The following is a 19,329-nucleotide window of genomic DNA, read 5'->3' on the forward strand; positions in this document are numbered from 1 at the left end:
AACTAATAATAAAATACTACTACTAGTGCCAGTTATGCTAGTAATACATGAAACAGCGTCCAGTCCTCCATACCTCCACATCATCTTCTCGTTGAGCGACACGGTCTGCAGCTGGCCGTCCACGTCGTACTCGTAGCCGTACTTAGTGGTGTTGGCGAACGGGCCGATCTTGATCTCCCTCTTGGTGACCCGGCCCATGTTGTCGTACTGGATGGTGATCCAGTACATCAGGGATCTGAAGATCTCATACTGAATCTCTTTGATCCTGCCGTGGACGTCAAAGTGCTTGGTGTAGGTCATGACTGCAGTTGAGATGATCTGGTTGATGTCATAGTAGATCACGCCAAACTTTCCAAACTGCTCCACCTTCCCGGAGATGTCATCGAACTGGTAGAGGTCGATGGGGAGGGGCGTCTCGTTGATGACCGCCTGCATGCTGGTCACACGGAAGCTGCCAACACAAGAAAAATGATGTAGTGAGTCAGGTGGCTGAGCGGTTAGGGAATCAGTAATCAGAATGTTGCCGGTTCGATTCCCGGCCGTGCCAAATGACGTTGTGTCCTTGGGCAAGGCACTTCACCCTACTTTCCTCGAGGGAAAGTCCCTGTACTTACTGTAAGTCGCTCTGGATAAGAGCGTCTGCTAAATGACTAAATGTAAATGATAAGTAATAATATGATTTATTGCACTTATTACAGATGAGTTACAAAGTGCTTGAACGACAAAACACCTCAACGCAAGGTGATACGCGTATTTTCTATATGTGAGGCTGTCCCTAGCGTGAGGTCAAGAGGTCGTGCCGTGGGCCCCTGGAAGGACACATAGATCTGGGAATGTGCTCTGTGCAACCTCTGGAGAGAGCAGGACGCAGATAATAGTCTCCACACTGAGTTATGACTGTATCACCTGTGTGCCATTTCCCATGTGCATCATTTGTGGAATTTGTGCTGTTTAAGGGCATGTTTGGTGGTTACTATATCTGTACTGTCCGGCCAAATATAAATGCCATCTGAGAGACATGTTTTTCACTCATGCTGACCACTCTGCCGTGGACGGTCACATGATCCGAGCTCATGCTAATAAACAAAGTGAATCCGTTTCCTTGTTGTGCATCCTTGGGCTGCCTTCTGACAGAAATCTATCTGACACAAGGCAAAGAAAGAGTTTCCTAATCAACACTTAAGAGACATTTCAGACACATTCAACCTGTCAGGAGAGCTGGGAGGCACCTGTTGTCGTAAGTGTAGTCGAAGCGAGCGTTGACCATGCCGTCCTCGCTGAAGCGGAAGATCTGCCGGTCCACCAGCGGGCCGATCTGCCGGTAGCGGATGGAGCAGATGAAGCCTTCGCTCTGCAGGTTGACCGTCTTCAGGACTCCCGCCGTCTCGTCGTACGTGAAGCTGACGCGGGTCGAGTCGTACAGGATCTCAGCCAGCTTGTTCTGACGCCGGTATTTGTAGAGGATCCTGCGTCCGGTGCCGAGGTGAGCCACGCGGAGAAGCTGGCCGTCCTCGCTGCACATTAGATTACATGAAATTACATTAGATGACATTCAATTACTTCAGATTATATTACGTTAGACTTCACTCTGTAAACGCAAAGTGGCAGGGATCTGTTTAGCATAATGTGCAATGATCTCTCTTTGGAAAAAGGAGCTGGAAGCAGTGGTGTTTGCGGTGCTGCATCCTCTCAATGCTGTAATAATAATAATACATTTTATTTAATGCGCCTTTCTCGGCACTCAAGGACACCGTACAGGGGTACACAAGACATTAAAAGCAGCAAAAAACAGAATATAACAACATTAAAAACAACAGAAGAAGGCAGAGTAATTGACTGCGTGTGTGACAGAGCGTACCTGTAGTCGACGGTGACGGAGGCGTTGCTCTCAGGCGGGTGGTAGATGTTCCGGTAGTACCCCACAGAGCGGATGGTGTGCATGGTGTGGCGTGCCACGCTGGGCATGGTGACAGCAGAGAGCCGGTCCTGCAGGTCGTAGTCAAAGATGTACTGTCTCTGACTGTGGAGGAGCAGCACCATGGACTGGATACCAGGAGAGAGAGAGAGAGAGAGAGAGAGAGAGAGAGAGAGAGAGAGAGAGAGAGAGAGAGAGTGAGAGAGAAAAGGGGGGAAAGAGAGAGAGAGAGAGAGAAAGAGAGAGGGGGGGGAAAGGTGAGGGTCATAGTAGATGGGGTGGGGGGGTAAGGAAGTGTTAAAGAAAGAACAGCGATTGGAGGGGATGGGGAAGGAGGGAGGGAGGGAGTACAAGACAAAAGAGAGAGTGGGGAGAAGAGAAAGAAAATTAATCTCTGTAATGAGTGTTAGAGAATGCCAAACGGGGAGCGGAGTAGGCAGGGTGCAGGTATTAACATCCAATCTCCTTTTTTAATTGAGTTATCCTTGACCCTTTTGAATCCCTCTTTCACACACAAACAGCCTTTTGCTGTATTAATGCTTAAGTGCTTTGCAATTAGCGTCTGCTAGCCTTTCACGGCTAGCCACAGCCTCTACCTCGGCTCCAATCCCAGCCTCTTCTGTACGTCAGCCCCGGCCTCTACCTCAGCCCCAGCCTTGAGCCCTACTTATCTAATCAGCCAGGCTTCAGTGGATGTGGCAATCACTTAAACACACAGCAGGACACACAAACGCACACATTAGCACCTGAGAAAGGCTAGGGGGAGGAAGAGAGGGAGGAGGAGTAGGGCGGGATAGGGGGAGGAAGAGAGGGAGGAGGAGTAGGGCGGGATAGGGGGAGGAAGAGAGGGAGGAGGAGTAGGGAGGGATAGGGGGAGGAAGGAGGAGTAGGGCGGGATAGGGGGAGGAAGAGAGGGAGGAGGAGTAGGGCGGGATAGGGGGAGGAAGAGAGGGAGGAGGAGTAGGGCGGGATAGGGGGAGGAAGAGAGGGAGGAGGAGTAGGGCGGGATAGGGGGAGGAAGAGAGGGAGGAGGAGTAGGGCGGGATGGGGGAGGAAGAGAGGGAGGAGGAGTAGGGCGGGATAGGGGGAGGAAGAGAGGGAGGAGGAGTAGGGCGGGATAGGGGGAGGAAGGAGGAGTAGGGCGGGATAGGGGGAGGAAGAGAGGGAGGAGGAGTAGGGCGGGATAGGGGGAGGAAGAGAGGGAGGAGGAGTAGGGCGGGATAGGGGGAGGAAGAGAGGGAGGAGGAGTAGGGCGGGATAGGGGGAGGAAGAGAGGGAGGAGGAGTAGGGCGGGATAGGGGGAGGAAGAGAGGGAGGAGGAGTAGGGCGGGATAGGGGGAGGAAGAGAGGGAGGAGGAGTAGGGCGGGATAGGGGGAGGAAGAGAGGGAGGAGGAGTAGGGCGGGATAGGGGGAGGAAGAGAGGGAGGAGGAGTAGGGCGGGATAGGGGGAGGAAGAGAGGGAGGAGGAGTAGGGCGGGATAGGGGGAGGAAGAGAGGGAGGAGGAGTAGGGCGGGATAGGGGGAGGAAGAGAGGGAGGAGGAGTAGGGCGGGATAGGGGGAGGAAGAGAGGGAGGAGGAGTAGGGCGGGATAGGGGGAGGAAGAGAGGGAGGAGGAGTAGGGCGGGATAGGGGGAGGAAGAGAGGGAGGAGGAGTAGGGCGGGATAGGGGGAGGAAGAGAGGGAGGAGGAGTAGGGCGGGATAGGGGGAGGAAGAGAGGGAGGAGGAGTAGGGCGGGATAGGGGGAGGAAGAGAGGGAGGAGGAGTAGGGCGGGATAGGGGGAGGAAGAGAGGGAGGAGGAGTAGGGCGGGATAGGGGGAGGAAGAGAGGGAGGAGGAGTAGGGCGGGATAGGGGGGAGGAAGAGAGGGAGGAGGAGTAGGGCGGGATAGGGGGAGGAAGAGAGGGAGGAGGAGTAGGGCGGGATAGGGGGAGGAAGAGAGGGAGGAGGAGTAGGGCGGGATAGGGGGAGGAAGAGAGGGAGGAGGAGTAGGGCGGGATAGGGGGAGGAAGAGAGGGAGGAGGAGTAGGGCGGGATAGGGGGAGGAAGAGAGGGAGGAGGAGTAGGGCAGGATAGGGGGGAGGAAGAGAGGGAGGAGGAGTAGGGCGGGATAGGGGGGAGGAAGAGAGGGAGGAGGAGTAGGGCGGGATAGGGGGAGGAAGAGAGGGAGGAGGACAGCCGAGCACACCTGAAAAAATGGAAAAGAGGAGGAGGTGTGTGTGTGTGTGTGTGTGTGTGTGTGTGTGTGTGTGTGTGTGTGAGTGCACATGCATGTGTGCTATCGTGTGCTGATGTTTGAGCGACAACATCAGCGCCTGACATGAACACTGAATATTTCAACAGGAAAGAAAAAGGGAGAGGAGAAGGGGGGGGGGGTGTAAGCTGGGGAAAGAGAAAGAGCGAGAAGGAATGTGTTCTATTTGTGTACGAGACAGAGTCTCACATAGATACCCCAGGCATGTCACTACACTTCCATCTTGTCCTCCTTCCATCCTTCCCTCAGTTTAAACCACCTCCACTCAGCATCCCAGGGGACACAGTTCACCAGACTGTTTCTACATGCAGGAGATGTCTTACAGTGTGTGTGTGTGTGTGTGTGGTGCCTCTGCAAGGCTTCCTAGGGTGTGAACTTGAGTATGTGGGTATTTCGTTGTTGTATACCTCTCCCTCCCCACCTAGACCTGGTCACTCTAAATACACAGGACTGGCAGATAGAAACAGGGAGATGAAATCCATGCAAATGTTACACCAAGTTTCTGCTCTAACAGAAAACTAATATTCCACTGGGGGAAGACAGCACATAGCAGATCTGCTCTCATGTTTATCTCCTTTACTCCGTGTGTGTTTGTACTGTGTGTGTGTGTGTCAGACAATAGAAGGAGATCAGTAATGAGAACCTCTTTCTAGAGGGACAAGGGGGATTCTAGTCAGCATGAAGTGATCTCAGTGATGTCTCATTTTTGTCTTGTCTCTCTCTCTCTCTCTCTCTCTCTCTCTCTCTCTCTCTCTCTCCTTCTCATTCTTCTCTCCGACCTTCTTTTATCCACTGTTTTATTACTAAGTCCTTCTCTCTCTGTTTCTGTCCGATGTAGAATTGTTCTTTGTTTCACCTTCTGTTCTTCCTCTCCTCTCCTCTGTGGCCACTGAGCCAGGATTCAATCTCCCAGAGTGGCTCTAGTCTCCTCCTCAATAACCCTGCTACAGCCTTAAACCTGGTCCCCCAGGACACACACACACACACACACTCTCTGTAGTAACATCTACAAACAATGTCAGTGTTATCCTCTTTCTTCCTCCCTCCCTCCTGAAGGGAATAGGGGTCTCTTTAATGTGGTCTGTGTGTCGCCTTGTATATCTCCAAATAACACTCTGACACTTACAGCTTTCAGGGGGACCAGTGTGTGTGTGTGTGTGTTACAGACAGGGGAGATCGAAGAGAGAGAAAAAGAAAGTGTGTGTATGTGTTGGTGTTGTCTCAGTAGATGACCTTGCTGTGTGTTTCTGCTGACAGTGGGAGAGGGAAAACTAAGAGACTGGTCTGTCACACACACGCACGCACGCTCACGCACGCACACACCCGCCGCACACCTTTGTGCACATCTGTATATGCTCGTCTGCATCTGCAAGGCATTAGTGTGTCAATTACTTCAGTAGTTGTTCAGAGTTATTTTCAGCTGCTGTGTGTGAACCTGCCCTTGTGCATGTGCTAATCCTGGGGTGTGTGTGTGTGCCTGCCTGCCTGCCTGCTTGTGTGTGTGTGTGGATACTTGTGTGTGTATGTAGTGTACTGTCCAACAGTCCCAGGCACCCTAGATGTTTCACATGAATATTGTTTTAAATATGTTACGTTTTTTTTGTCTTCTTTATTTGTGCGGAAGAATAAAAGTATTTTCAACAGTATTTTCTAAATGCTGGTTCTTAATAATTTTTCCGGTGTGTATGTGCGTGTGTGTGTATCCATCTCCTCACCTTATCCAAGTAAGTGTAGCTCCAGGTTTTTCCATCAGCAAACACTCGAGAGAGGATGCGTCCCTGGCTGTCATACTCCACTTTCTCTGTGGTGGGGCCTCTCTGGAGCCCTGTCACCTGCCCCGAACTGGAACACATCCAGTCAGAGAGAGAGAGAGTGTGTGAGCGAGAGACAGAGAGAGACACAAGTAGTTCTAGAATGTGTTGAGTTGAACCAACATCCTCAGGGTTGTGGTCACCACCTGGCCCCCGGGCTGGGCCCCCTGACCTACCTGGAGTATGTGAGGTTGACTGACAGCAGTTTGCTGCTGGGGACCCAGAGGGTGGGGTGACCTTGCGTGTCGTAGACGATCTTCAGCAGGAACTTCCTGTGATCATCGTAGATCTTCTCCGTGCGGAGCGACCGGTCATAGTCCACAGATAACAGGTTTCGCCCGTTCACCTGGGAAACAAACAAACAAACCGACAGACGATAAATCAAAAGTGAAAAACACCTGGAGGGAAGTCCTCACCGTGAAGAACGCCGATGTCCTCCCGTCGCTCCTCTCTTACCCGTAGCTTGCGTCCGAACACGATGACCTTCCCGCGCGTCTGTTCCTTCCTGAAGCGCCACTCCACCAGGTTCTGCCCGTTCTCTCCCGGCAGCGTCATGTTGCGCCGCGCCACGGTCGGGTTGGCGGCGCCCGCCAGGATGTGAGGCTCCGTCTGGTAGTGGGTGTCCATGCCGTTGGCGTAGATGACCCTCAGCGAGCTGTCGTAGCCCACCTGGTAGCTGTTACGCAGCTGGTCTGGAGCGAGGACGACAGACGGAAGGAGAGCGGGAGGGAAAGGCGGGAGGAAGAGGGAGACATCAGATGAGGTGGGAGGAAGGGGGGAGAGATTCGAGGGGGTGGGGGGAGGAGGGGAGGTGGGAGGAAAAGGAAGGGAGGGAGAGATGGAGGAGGTGAAGAAATATGAAGAAAGTCAGAAAGAAAGGATATGGGCAAGGTAGGGTTGACAGGGAGATATGGTTGCAGCAAGGAGGGTATAAAAGGGATGTAAAGTAGGGAGGGAGGGGAGAGAGGAACATTGGAGTTTCTCACTGCCTAACGTGAAGGATTGTTCTGTAGGAGTCAGTGTGAACGGGAGCGTGGCTTCAGGGAGTAAGTGTTCTGTTCTACACCCACCTCTAACACTCTCCTCGTGTCTGGCTTGTTTCTCTCCGTCTGCCCATTTGTCTGTAGCTCTAAACCTCCTTGTGTCTCTCTCCCCTTCTCTCTCTTTCCTCTCCTTCCCTCCCTCCCTCCCTCCCACCCTCCCCCTTCTCTCTCTTTCCTCTCCCTCTCTCCTTCCCTCCCTCCCTCCCTCCCTCCCTCCCACCCTCCCCCTTCTCTCTCTTTCCTCTCCCTCTCTCCTTCCCTCTCCCTTCTCTCTCGTAGATATCAGTACTTAAGAGTTTTAATATTTAAGCGTATTGATTCCTCAGCCCTTCACCCCAGTGAGCTGCTCATTATAAACAAGCTGATCACATCAGTGACAAGCAGCAACAGTCATTAACGCTGACTTAATTTGTGTGTGTGGTTAATCAAGGCTTCATATCGATGGAATCATCAACATTCTGGGGGACGAGGTATGGGCACACATTCCAAACACACTGCTTCTCTCTCTCTCTCACCCTGGACGAGTGTGTAGAAGGAGTCGATGGAGGAGAGGTTGGTGGTGATGCTGACGTCCTCGTCTCGCCCCGACGTTTCTATGTCAACCGTGATGGCACCCGCCATGTCGCCATGGAGATTGGTCACCACCCCCGTGGGGAAGGTCACGTTAGTCAGACGACCTTCGCTGTCATAACTGGGGGGGGGACAAGGGGGAGGGGGTGGCAGGAAGTGATAGAGAGATGCAGGGAGAATGAGGAGTGTAGACATTAGAATGAGAGAGAGCGGGAGAGAGTTGAAGCAAGGGAGAGAGAGGCAGAAAAAGAAAGGGGGGGGGATTTAGAGACAGGAAATGAAAAGAGAGAGGGAAGCAGAAAAAGGAATTGAGATAAAGAGACAAAGAGTGTGTTAGATGTCAAGAGGTCCTGGTGAGAAAAAACAGTCTTCTATCTAAAACCAGGACATATTAGCATATTCTATTGATACCTCCCACTCCTTCAGCAGCAGGGAAGTGTGTGTGTGTGTGTGTGTGTGTGTGTGTGGTATCCTTTCACTGTGTTGTCCATTTGTCTGCTTTTTAAACTGCTTCTCACAAAGACAGACATGAAATGGTTTTATATTGGTAATTTCAAGTTGAGATCAACAGTAGGTTGAAGATTTGAGCCTGAGCCAAACAGATGCACTTACACACACCAACCAATTACCTTACAGGCACACTTACCAACACCCTCCCCACACACACACCAACCAAACACACGCATCACATCACACACACCATCAATCAACCGATACTCACTCATAGAAGGTGGTCCATCCTATCTGGATACTCTTAGTGGCGAGCAGTCCGCTGTTGCCATGGTAGGTAAACAGCACCAGCTCCTGCCCCTGTGTTGTCATGGTCTTCAGACCCCCGTTGGTCCCGATGGTCAGCCAGATCACCTGGTTGTCAGGGGCGACTACCCTCACAGGCATGCGGTTGGGGTCGCGGCGAATCCTCAGGGTGTTGCCGCTGCTGTCCGTTACCGCGGTAACGTCCTCCTCGTTGCTGTAGCTGTAGCATCGATCAGTCGATCAAAGTTAAAACGGCACTCACACTTCGAGTTTAGAAAGTCATGCCATGTACCTCAATAGATATACAAAAATACATCACACTAAATATTTCTACGATTTCTATAAGATCTACCAAAACATTTCTGAAATGTGCTCGACAAATACATTTAATCAAGACATTACTAGTGACAAAACAATATTCAGTGTGGGATGCTAATTCTGCTCAGTAATATTGGAGGCAGGTGAAGCAGGAAGGAGAGCAGCACCTGAAGTTGTACTTGTAGTCCCCGGTGACGAGGGACAGGGTGTACTGGTGCGTGCCGTTGGCATCGAACACATACAGCTCCTGGGAGGCGGGGGAGGCCACCTCCAGCCACCCGGGCCCAGAGCTGGGGGACAGCGAGGCGGGCGGGGGCCGGTTCTTCCGCACGGCCCGGATGCGGATGTTTCCCAGGTCGGCCACGTAGAGGGTCCCGTCCGGAGAGACCACCAGCGAGGACGGGGAGTTGAGGCGGGCGTCTTTGGCGTAGCCGTCGCCCGTCTGGTAGCAGTCGCAGTTGGCGTCGTTCTTGCAGTCGCATTCGGAGAGGGCGCCGGCCAGGTGGGTGATCTCCCCGTCTGTGGACACCTGAGAGGACCGAGGACCGAGGATGAACAAGGAGAGAGAAGACAGGACTGAAGAGGTGAGGACGAAGGCCTGACCAACAACACAGCCCCAGAGGAGAACCCCAGGAGGAGGCAGGAGAACCTCAGGTGAGAACTGTGACCCCTGACCTCTGACCCCTGCCTACCTGTCGAATGCGGTGGATCTTCTTGTCGTCCGTCTCGGCGATGTAGAGCATCCCGCTGTAGGACAGTGCGATGGCTGTGGCGCCCTCCAGCATGGTCTGGCCTGCCCGCTTCCCCAGGGTGTACTCGATCCCCGGCACCTGACAGTGCATGGGACGGCCCGCCACGATGCGCACCTGGGGAGAGAGGGAACACACTCTGGGTCCAGGAACAACAACACTGATAACGTTGAGCTACGCACAGCGACATCTGTCTTTGATTGCAGATATTGTATTTATTATCTGCTGGAGTCGTGTGGTAGGGCTGGATGTTCTACAGTGGTTGCTACTAGTGGATGTGCTACAGTGGTTGCTACTAGTGGATGTGCTACAGTGGTTGCTACTAGTGGATGTGCTACAGTGGTTGCTACTAGTGGATGTGCTACAGTGGTTGCTACTAGTGGATGTGCTACAGTGGTTGCTACTAGTGGATGTGCTACAGTGGTTGCTACTAGTGGATGTGCTACAGTGGTTGCTACTAGTGGATGTGCTACAGTGGTTGCTACTAGTGGATGTGCTACAGTGGTTGCTACTAGTGGATGTGCTACAGTGGTTGCTACTAGTGGATGTGCTACAGTGGTTGCTACTAGTGGATGTGCTACAGTGGTTGCTACTAGTGGATGTGCTGGTGGTACAAGATATGTGCTGGAGGGCAGAGATGGTACTTAAGTACTGTACTTAAAGTAGATTCTTCTGGTATCAGTACTTTACTTCACTATTTATTTTTTCAGACAACTTTTTACTTGTGCTCACACTATCAGCGTGGTGTTTCTATGTGCTGGAGTACCTGTCTGTTCTCAGTGATCTGCAGCACTACGTTGTTGTCCAGGACGTAGATGGAGTTATCCATGGGATTGATGGCCAGGTCTGTTGGCCACTCCAGACGCACCTGTGGAGCAGCAGAACACATCAGAGCACAGCTGAACACAGAGGACAGCAGAGAGTTCAGGAGGGGACAAACAGGTGCTGGAGGTCTGCAGACTGAGGACAAACAGGTGCTGGAGGTCTGCAGACTGAGGACAAACAGGTGCTGGAGGTCTGCAGACTGAGGACAAACAGGTGCTGGAGGTCTGCAGACTGAGGACAAACAGGTGCTGGAGGTCTGCAGACTGAGGACAAACAGGTGCTGGAGGTCTGCAGACTGAGGACAAACAGGTGCTGGAGGTCTGCAGACTGAACACAAACAGGTGCTGGAGGTCTGCAGACTGTGGAGAAACAGGTGCTGGAGGTCTGCAGACTGTGGAGAAACAGGTGCTGGAGGTCTGCAGACTGAGGACAAACAGGTGCTGGAGGTCTGCAGACTGAGGACAAACAGGATGTGGAGGAGGATTACCCTGTGTGACCCCAGAGTTCAAGTATCACAGAAGAAGTTGAAGAGGAGGATGGAGAAGAGGAAGAGGAGATGGACTATTAAAAGGTAATGGCCATAAAAGCTCTCTCTTGTTCAACTCTGCCAGCAGAGCTTCAGCACCTCAATTATACATGCTGAAGTGGCACTCTGGGTAGCGGTGCCAAGTGTGTGTATGTGCGAGAGAGGGAGGGAGAATTTGGGGAGTGATATTCCACTCACAGGAGTGGACCATTAACCTGAGGTCACAGCCAGGGTCCTGAAGGTACAGAATACCCCATACACTTCATTTTAAACCAGGGAGGAGCGATGGAAGGGGGGGGGGGAGAGAAGCTAAAAAATAAATCTAAATTCTTCCCTTCAACTTTCCGTCGACTAAAAGTTTTAGCTTGAGTCACTGTCGGGTTAAGGAAGCTCTCCTGAACAGAGAGAGAGACCAGAGAGGAGCAGTTGAAGCAGAGTGCGTTTGCGTGGCAGCAAGCGATGCGAGAAGCAGAGGGCCGGCAGTCACCTTGGGGAGGGCGAGAATGCCGTCCTCGTCCCACTGAGGACAGTGTAGAGAGACAACACAGGGGTGTGTCTTCTCTGCCTGGGAATGTTCATTATATCCCTGTGACACGGCTGTCTCTTCCACTGCCATGCTGGAGACACACTGCACAACCCGCTCGCTCCACACACCCCGGGGTGACGCTGGAGACACACTGCACAACCCGCTCGCTCCACACACCCCGGGGTGAAGCAGAAGGGCTCTTATGTGTACTTCTCCAGCTCTAGTTTCCCTACAATCTCTCTTTATTTCTCCCAACCTCACTTTCTTCTCTCTCTCTCTCTCTCTCTCTCTCTCTGGCTCACTAGGGATGTGCTCTCTCACTCTTGACTGTGACAGCGGAAAGGAGAGAAGGAGAGGAGGAGGATGGGGACTCGGGCCAGGGAAGAAAGGATGTGTGGGGGAAGAGAGGGATGAGATGTAGTTGTGTCCCTGGGGAGGGAGGATAGTTGAGCCTGCACAGCCGAGGGGGGTAGCGAAGTGGAGAAGCGGTCCGCCGAGGTCACACACACACACACACACACAATGGACACATGCCAGCTCTCAGAGCTGCATACTAGCAAGTAAACAGATGAACAGATGCACACGCAAAGACACACACAGTGGCTGAGAGAGACACTGGGGAATATGGATGGGAATAGGAGTCCAGCTGATTATACAGCAGGGTTTACATCTCATCAGTGTGTAGCCTGTAGACACACAGGGAGACAGACTAGTACAGTGTAGCCTGTAGACACACAGGGAGACAGACTGGTACAGTGTAGCCTGTAGACACACAGGGAGACAGACTGGTACAGTGTAGCCTGTAGACACACAGAGAGACAGACTAGTACAGTGTAGCCTGTAGACACACAGGGAGACAGACTGGTACAGTGTAGCCTGTAGACACACAGGGAGACAGACTGGTGCAGTGTAGCCTGTAGACACACAGGGAGACAGGCTGGTACAGTGTAGCCTGTAGACACACAGGGAGACAGACTGGTACAGTGTAGCCTGTAGACACACAGGGAGACAGACTGGTACAGTGTAGCCTGTAGACACACAGGGAGACAGACTGGTACAGTGTAGCCTGTAGACACACAGGGAGACAGACTGGTACAGTGTAGCCTGTAGACACACAGGGAGACAGACTGGTACAGTGTAGCCTGTAGACACACAGGGAGACAGACTAGTACAGTGTAGCCTGTAGACACAAAGGGAGACAGACTGGTACAGTGTAGCCTGTAGACACACAGGGAGACAGACTGGTACAGTGTAGCCTGTAGACACACAGGGAGACAGACTAGTACAGTGTAGCCTGTAGACACACAGGGAGACAGACTAGTACAGTGTAGCCTGTAGACACACAGGGAGACAGACTGGTACAGTGTAGCCTGTAGACACACAGGGAGACAGACTGGTACAGTGTAGCCTGTAGACACACAGGGAGACAGACTGGTACAGTGTAGCCTGTAGACACACAGGGAGACAGACTGGTACAGTGTAGCCTGTAGACACACAGGGAGACAGACTGGTACAGTGTAGCCTGTAGACACACAGGGAGACAGACTGGTACAGTGTAGCCTGTAGACACACAGGGAGACAGACTGGTACAGTGTTGCCTGTAGACACACAGGGAGACAGACTAGTACAGTGTAGCCTGTAGACACACAGGGAGACAGACTAGTACAGACAGGCAGACATAGACAGTGAGGGAGACAGACAGGTAATCTGGGCTCTAACTGTAAGATCATTCTGTCCAACTCCCCAGTAAAGCTGACAGCAACATTGTCTGATAGGTTGATCCTTCAGAGTCACTGTCTAACACCTCCAATAGCACGCTCACAATTGTGATTGACATATCTCATTTCCTGATAATCCTCCAATCATCATTCTGCGTGGGGACGGGAGAAGGGGGCGACTCTGACAGGCCTCAACAAAGAGGGAGACCGGGAGATGCCATCACGTTTCAAGCAGAACTGAAATGCGCTTGATTCATGTCAAAGTCGGCCCTAACAGTGTGGGCCTGAACTGCACTGAGAAAGTCAGATCAAAGACATCCCAGTGTGTTAGACAGTGTCTGCTGGGGGCTGTTGCCTGGTTCCCAGGGTGTAGTTAGCTGGTGGTTGTGCTGGGACCAGGGGGTCACCGTGGAAACAAGTGAATCTGTGTGTTCATCAGCAGGGGGCGCAAGTGGTCTTTACTCTGCTTGACTGGGGAGGTGTAGGCCACTGTCTAAGGTGTGTGTGTGTTGTACCTGTGTGTGTGTGTGGTCGTACCTGTCGGATGTGCATGCTGGTGTCACAGGTGAGGGGCCGGGCAGACGTGAGGTCGTTGGAGCCCAGCAGGGTAGAGATGATGCCGTTCCTGTCCACCTTCCTGATCATGGTGCCGTCCACAAAGTAGATGAAGCCATTTTTATCCACCACAATACCTGGGGGAGAGAGAGAGAGAGAGAGAGAGAGAGAGAGAGAGAGAGACAGAGGGGGGGGAGAGAGAGATGGGGGAGGTAAGAGGGTTGAGGGTTAGAGAGGTGAATGCAAATTAGGGGCAGGCACATGCTTAATCGAACACACTCACTGAAAAGAACACACACACACACACACAAAAGCCACACAAATGAACCCACACGTTGGCTGGAAGTTAATTGAAAGGAAGGAGAATCACAACATATGCAGCAGTAACTGCAGCATCCTGGAATAAGAAGCTACCAACATGAGACATGCACATAAAAGCAAGGAATACAAAAGACTCTCATTCACTGTTAAGAGTGGCGGAGAGTGGGTGGACACTGTTTGTCTGAGTGTGCATTAGTGTGTGTGTGTGTGTGTGTGTTGGGTGGGGCAAAGCGAGTCTTTTTCGCTAGCCGACGATTTAGCTTTCGTTTAAAAAAAAAAAAAAGAAGAAAGAAAAGGAAACAGTGTTGCTATGGTTACGGCAATGTGGGCTAAAAACAACCTCTGTACCCCCACCCCATCCCCCCCCACCCCTGGTGTTTCTGAAAGAAGGGTCTAAATCCCTGGGGGACAGATACCTGCAGCACTGCTGCTCTTAAACAGGGGAGAGCAGAGGGAGAGAGCAGAGGGAGAGAGCAGAGGGGGGAGAGCAGAGGGGGAGAGCAGAGGGAGAGAACAGAGGGGAGAGAGCAGAGGGAGAGAGCAGAGGGAGAGAGCAGAGGGAGAGAGCAGAGGGGGGAGAGCAGAGGGGGGAGAGCAGAGGGGGAGAGCAGAGGGGGGAGAGCAGAGGGGGGAGAGCAGAGGGAGAGAGCAGAGGGAGAGAGCAGAGGGAGAGAACAGAGGGGGGAGAGCAGAGGAGGGAGAGCAGAGGGGGAGAGCAGAGGGAGAGAGCAGAGGGAGAGAGCAGAGGGAGAGAGCAGAGGGAGAGAACAGAGGGGGGAGAGCAGAGGAGGGAGAGCAGAGGAGGGAGAGCAGAGGGGGGAGAGCAGAGGGAGAAGAGCAGAGGGGGGAGAGCAGAGGGGGAGAGCAGAGGGAAAGAGCAGAGGGAGAGAGCAGAGGGAGAGAGCAGAGGAGGGAGAGCAGAGTGGGGAGAGCAGAGGGGGAGAGCATAGGGGGGAGATCAGAGGGAGAGAGCAGAGGGAGAGAGCAGAGGAGGGAGAGCAGAGGGGGGAGAGCAGAGGGAGAGAGCAGAGGAGGGAGAGCAGAGGGAGAGAGCAGAGGGGGGAGAGCAGAGGGGGAGAGCAGAGGGGGAGAGCAGAGGGAGAGAGCAGAGGGGGAGAGCAGAGGGAGAGACACACAGGAGGAAAGAGGACCAGACCCTTGATGTGTTTGAATGTTATTTTCTCTTTCTTACTATACATCTCTTGCTCTCTCCCTCTCCGTCTCCCCTGGGTGTGAACCCTCATCTGCATCTCTTAATTCTGTCTTTATCTCTTCCTCTCGCACTTCCTCCCCCTCTGCCCCCTTCCTCTCTTCTCACACTCTCTCTTTTAATGGTCTTCCACATCCCTTTTTACTGCGGTTTAAGAGGCAGCTTTGTGTGTGTCTGAATGTGCATGTGTGTGAATGTGCGTGTGTGTCCTCCTAAAGTGCAGGTCTAGAACTCTCCCCGTCTGCCCAAATCTCTTGGCTACTGCTCAGGCACCTCGCACCTCATTACCAGTGTGTGTGTATGTGTGTGTGAAGTCACACCTGTAGGTCCAGACTGGTTTTATGAGGGAAAGTCTGCCTGAAAGTCTTTGGTGTGTGTGTGTGTGTATATGTGTGTGTTAATGCTATAACAGCATAATGGTAGCAGAGGGAATGGGCTGTGAGTTTAGGGGCTTGAAATAGGAGCCTGGAATTTTTTTGTGTGTGGTGTGTCTCTGTCTGTAAGTGTGTGTGTGTATGTATGTTTGTACATATGTGTGTGTGTGTGTGTGTGTACAGTGTGTGCGTGTGTATACAAGGTGTACAGTGTGTGTACAGTGTGTGTACAGTGTGTGTGTGTACAGTGTGTACAGTGTGTGTGTGTGTGTACAGTGTGTGTGTGTGTACAGTGTGTGTGTGTCCTACCCTTGGGCCCCAGCAGCAGGGCCTCGGTCGCCTTGCCCCCGTCCCCACAGCGAGCCTCGTCAAACGGGGGGCACTGCTCCCCGGTCCCGGCCACCACCTCTCCGTTCTGGATCAGCTCCTTGGTGCCCGTCAGAACCTTAGGCCGGTAGATCCGCCGGGAGTTTGTGTCCGACACGTACAGCTGGCCTGTTACCGGGTCCGTCGCTAGGTAGTAGCGGTGGGCTGGGTTGTTGCTATGGAGACGGGAGGGGGAGAGGAGGGTGTTGGTTAGTAAGTTACAATTGGAGATGTGGACTCCATTGTAAAACACCCTCTCACAAAGACCCACACACAGTCTCAGACTTTGGCAACCTAATCCTAACAAACACACACACACACACACACGCACACACACACACACACACGCACACACACACTCCCAGCCAAACTAACACCATGTGGGCCTGGCTGGCCGTCACATCAGCACGCTCTGACATGATCTTAATCACACGGCTGGCGCCATGTCACATCCTGTCCATCAGCTGCACTTCCTGCCCGGCAGGCGGCTCGGCCAATGAGACACAGCGGTTAACTAGAGCCAGCAGCTGATGATCCGGCATCAATTAGGACCACTAAAAATAGGGTCCTGAGAAGAGCAGACACCCCACAATGAGACAGGCTGGAGAAGGGCTGTGTGTGTGTGTGTGTTAATGTGTGTGCACCGTGTGGTGTTAATGAGTGTGTGTGTGTGGTGTGTTAGTGTGCTCGTGTGATTCTTTCACTATAGCAATTATTATCAGTTATTCACCATCATGACCTACTCCTCTAAACCATTCCCCATACTCTCCTCTACAGTCTCTTTTCCCTCATTCTCTCCTGTCTTTCCTCTCACCTCATCCGTCTTTCCTCTCCTCTCCCCATCTCCTCTCCCCTCATCGCTCTCTCCATCACCCCCTCTCCTCTCCTCTCCCCTCATCGCTCTCCCATCACCCCCTCTCTCACCTCTCCCCTCATCCCTCTCCCATCATCCCCTCTCCTCTCCTCTCATCCCTCTCCCATCACCCCCTCTCCTGTCCTCTCCACTCATCCCTCTCCCCTCACCCCCTCTCCTCTCCCTCATCCCTCTCCCATCACCCCCTCTCCTCTCCCCTCATCCATCACCCCTCTCTCACCTCTCCCCCTCATCCTCTCCCCTCACCCCCTCTCCTCTCCCCTCATTGCTCTCCATCACCCCCTCTTCCTCACCTCTCCCCTCATCCCTCTCCCCTCACCCCTCTCCTCTCCCCTCATCCCTCTCCATCACCCCCTCTCCTCTCTCCCTCATCCCATCACCCCCTCTCCTCACCTCTCCCCTCATCCCTCTCCCCTCACCACCTCTCCTCTCCCATCACCCCATCTCATCTCCTCTTATCCCCCTTTCCCTTCATCCCTCTCTCCTCTCCCTCACGCCTCTCTCCTCATCCCTATCTCCTCTCCCCTTATCCCCCTCTCCCTTCACCCCTCTCTCCTCTCCCTTTATCTGTCTCTCCTCTCCCTTCCTCCCTCTCTCCTCTCCCTTCATCCCTCTCTCCTCCCCTCTCCCTTCATCCCTCTCTCCTCTGCTCCTCCTTGCTGCAGGCTCCTCTCAGCCTGATGCCTAACATGAACATTGGAGCCGACAGCTGAAGAATAGGCTTGATTTAGCGTGACCGCTAATCAGGATTAGACTGAGAGAAAAGGAGGAAGAAAGACAGGAAGTTGGGCATGTGTGAGAGAGAGAGAGAGAGAGAGAGAGAGCTAGATGACAGATATTGTTCGTTCTTCTTCTATCCCCTCATTATCACTTATATTCATCTCATTACCTACAGTGAGACTACCACCCCCCTGCTATCTAGACTCCCCTTTATTTAGATCCTCTGATTGGTCAGATAGAAAACTAATAGGGATGACTTGGTAACCTGACTGGCCAATCCCAGGGATCCACTAGTAAGCTCGTCTATACATGTCCAGACAGACAGGTATAGACGAGCTGTCACAAGTTGATGATCAGAAAGAGAAAGACAGTGAGAGGCTGACATGGTTGTTAATTCTTACCTATGTCTGAAATCTTTGTTTCTTTGGAGAGTGCAAGCAAAGAGGACACACACGGAAGGAACAAAGGAGTGAAAGAAAGAGATGTTAGAAGTTAGTTTGTTAGAACAGACTCCACACAAAGAACAGGGTATTGAAAATGATTTAAGTGAAAAGACAGATAAGACAGTATAGTGTGAACACATTTTCTCCATCTATCCATCCATCTATCCTTCCCCATCCATCCATCCCTCCCCTCCCATCTCCCACACGCCCCCTCGATCCACCCTTCCCTCCCTTCTCCATCCATCCATCCATCCATCCATTCCTCCCTCCTGTCCTTCTTTTATCCTTTACCCCCTCCACCCATCTCTTTCTCTCTCTCTCTCATCCTCTCTCTCTCTCTCTCTCTCTCTCTCTCTCTCTCTCTCTCTCTCTCTCTCTCCTCTCTCTCCTCTCTCTCTCTCCTCTCTCTCTCTCTCTCTCTCTCTCTCTCTGTGTCTCTCACACACACACACGTTCTACTGCAGCCTGCCTGCCTGCCTGCCTGCCTTCCCCCCCCTCCCTCCCCTCCCCTCCTCCTCCACCCCCCGCCCCCCTCCCTCCACCCCCCCCTCCCTCCTCCTCCACCCCCCCCCCTCCCTCCATCCCCCCCCCCTCCCTCCATCCCCCCCCCCCCTCCCTCCCACCCCCTCCCTCCCTCCACCCCCTCCCCCTCCCTCCCTCCACCCCCCCCCCTCTCCCTCCGTACCTAAGCTCCATTACGCTGGTCACGTTCCCGGAGGGATAGATGCGTCGTATGTAGTTGAAGTCTCCCACGAAGAGGCTTCCGTCCGCCCCGCAGGCCAGGGGCCAGTGGGGGCCAGCAGCTTGTTGCCCTCCGCCTGCCCGTTACAGCTGGGGCAGGAGATACTGCGGCGACGCCCGTTCCCCCATGATGCTGCTGATGACTGGGGGCTGCTGGGACAGGAACACGTTCTCCCCGTTGCCCTTGTATAGGATACCTGGAGGAGGAGGGGGAGGAGACAAGGTGAGTTATTCCTGCTTTTTCACATCTCTCGTTCTCTCTCTTTTATTTATTAGATTCAGCTTAGGTTCCCTGTTGCTTTGACTTCATTTCCTGATAATTCTTGCCCGGAGGCCAAACAATCTCTGAAACACACACACCACAAGCTGAATTGTAAAGCGCGCCAAAAATAATAAAAAAAATATTTAGCATTTTACAAAACATGTAATTAACACCAAAGCTTTGAATATGTAATCCTCTGATGAATTTCACCTTGTGAAATTTTGATCAAAGCAAAGTAGCAGGGTTCACATGCTGCAGTGCTTGGATATAGCCATGAGTGATGATTACAACACTGATCTCCACAGCTGGTCAGTGGGAGACTTGGCAGTACTGTGGTAGAGGGTAGAGGCTGGGGACGAGGCTGGGGATTTAGCCAGTGGGGACAGAGTCCATTCTGTGTTTGGGCCTGGAGGGCAGGGCCTGTTTGGTAGTCTGTTAGGATAGGAAACTAC

At 52.8% G+C, this 19,329-nt stretch overlaps 1 protein-coding gene across 1 annotated transcript in view; it reads right to left on the reverse strand.

The window, feature by feature from the left end:
- The window catches only part of LOC134036532 (teneurin-3-like), a 40,857-nt gene that overhangs the window by 6,708 nt on the left and 14,820 nt on the right, over nucleotides 1–19,329 (reverse strand). Inside the window, 17 exon segments of the mRNA XM_062481520.1 lie at nucleotides 74–451; nucleotides 1,230–1,514; nucleotides 1,859–2,043; nucleotides 5,885–6,011; nucleotides 6,157–6,326; nucleotides 6,437–6,672; nucleotides 7,539–7,714; nucleotides 8,315–8,569; nucleotides 8,835–9,196; nucleotides 9,360–9,533; nucleotides 10,183–10,284; nucleotides 13,549–13,703; nucleotides 15,781–16,013; nucleotides 17,833–17,853; nucleotides 18,560–18,657; nucleotides 18,660–18,740; nucleotides 18,742–18,812. Of these exon segments, the coding sequence (XP_062337504.1) occupies nucleotides 74–451; nucleotides 1,230–1,514; nucleotides 1,859–2,043; nucleotides 5,885–6,011; nucleotides 6,157–6,326; nucleotides 6,437–6,672; nucleotides 7,539–7,714; nucleotides 8,315–8,569; nucleotides 8,835–9,196; nucleotides 9,360–9,533; nucleotides 10,183–10,284; nucleotides 13,549–13,703; nucleotides 15,781–16,013; nucleotides 17,833–17,853; nucleotides 18,560–18,657; nucleotides 18,660–18,740; nucleotides 18,742–18,812 (3,109 nt within the window).

The sequence above is a fragment of the Osmerus eperlanus genome, chromosome 16 (assembly GCF_963692335.1).
Source record: "Osmerus eperlanus chromosome 16, fOsmEpe2.1, whole genome shotgun sequence".
In the NCBI taxonomy this organism is placed as follows: Eukaryota; Metazoa; Chordata; class Actinopteri; order Osmeriformes; family Osmeridae; genus Osmerus; species Osmerus eperlanus.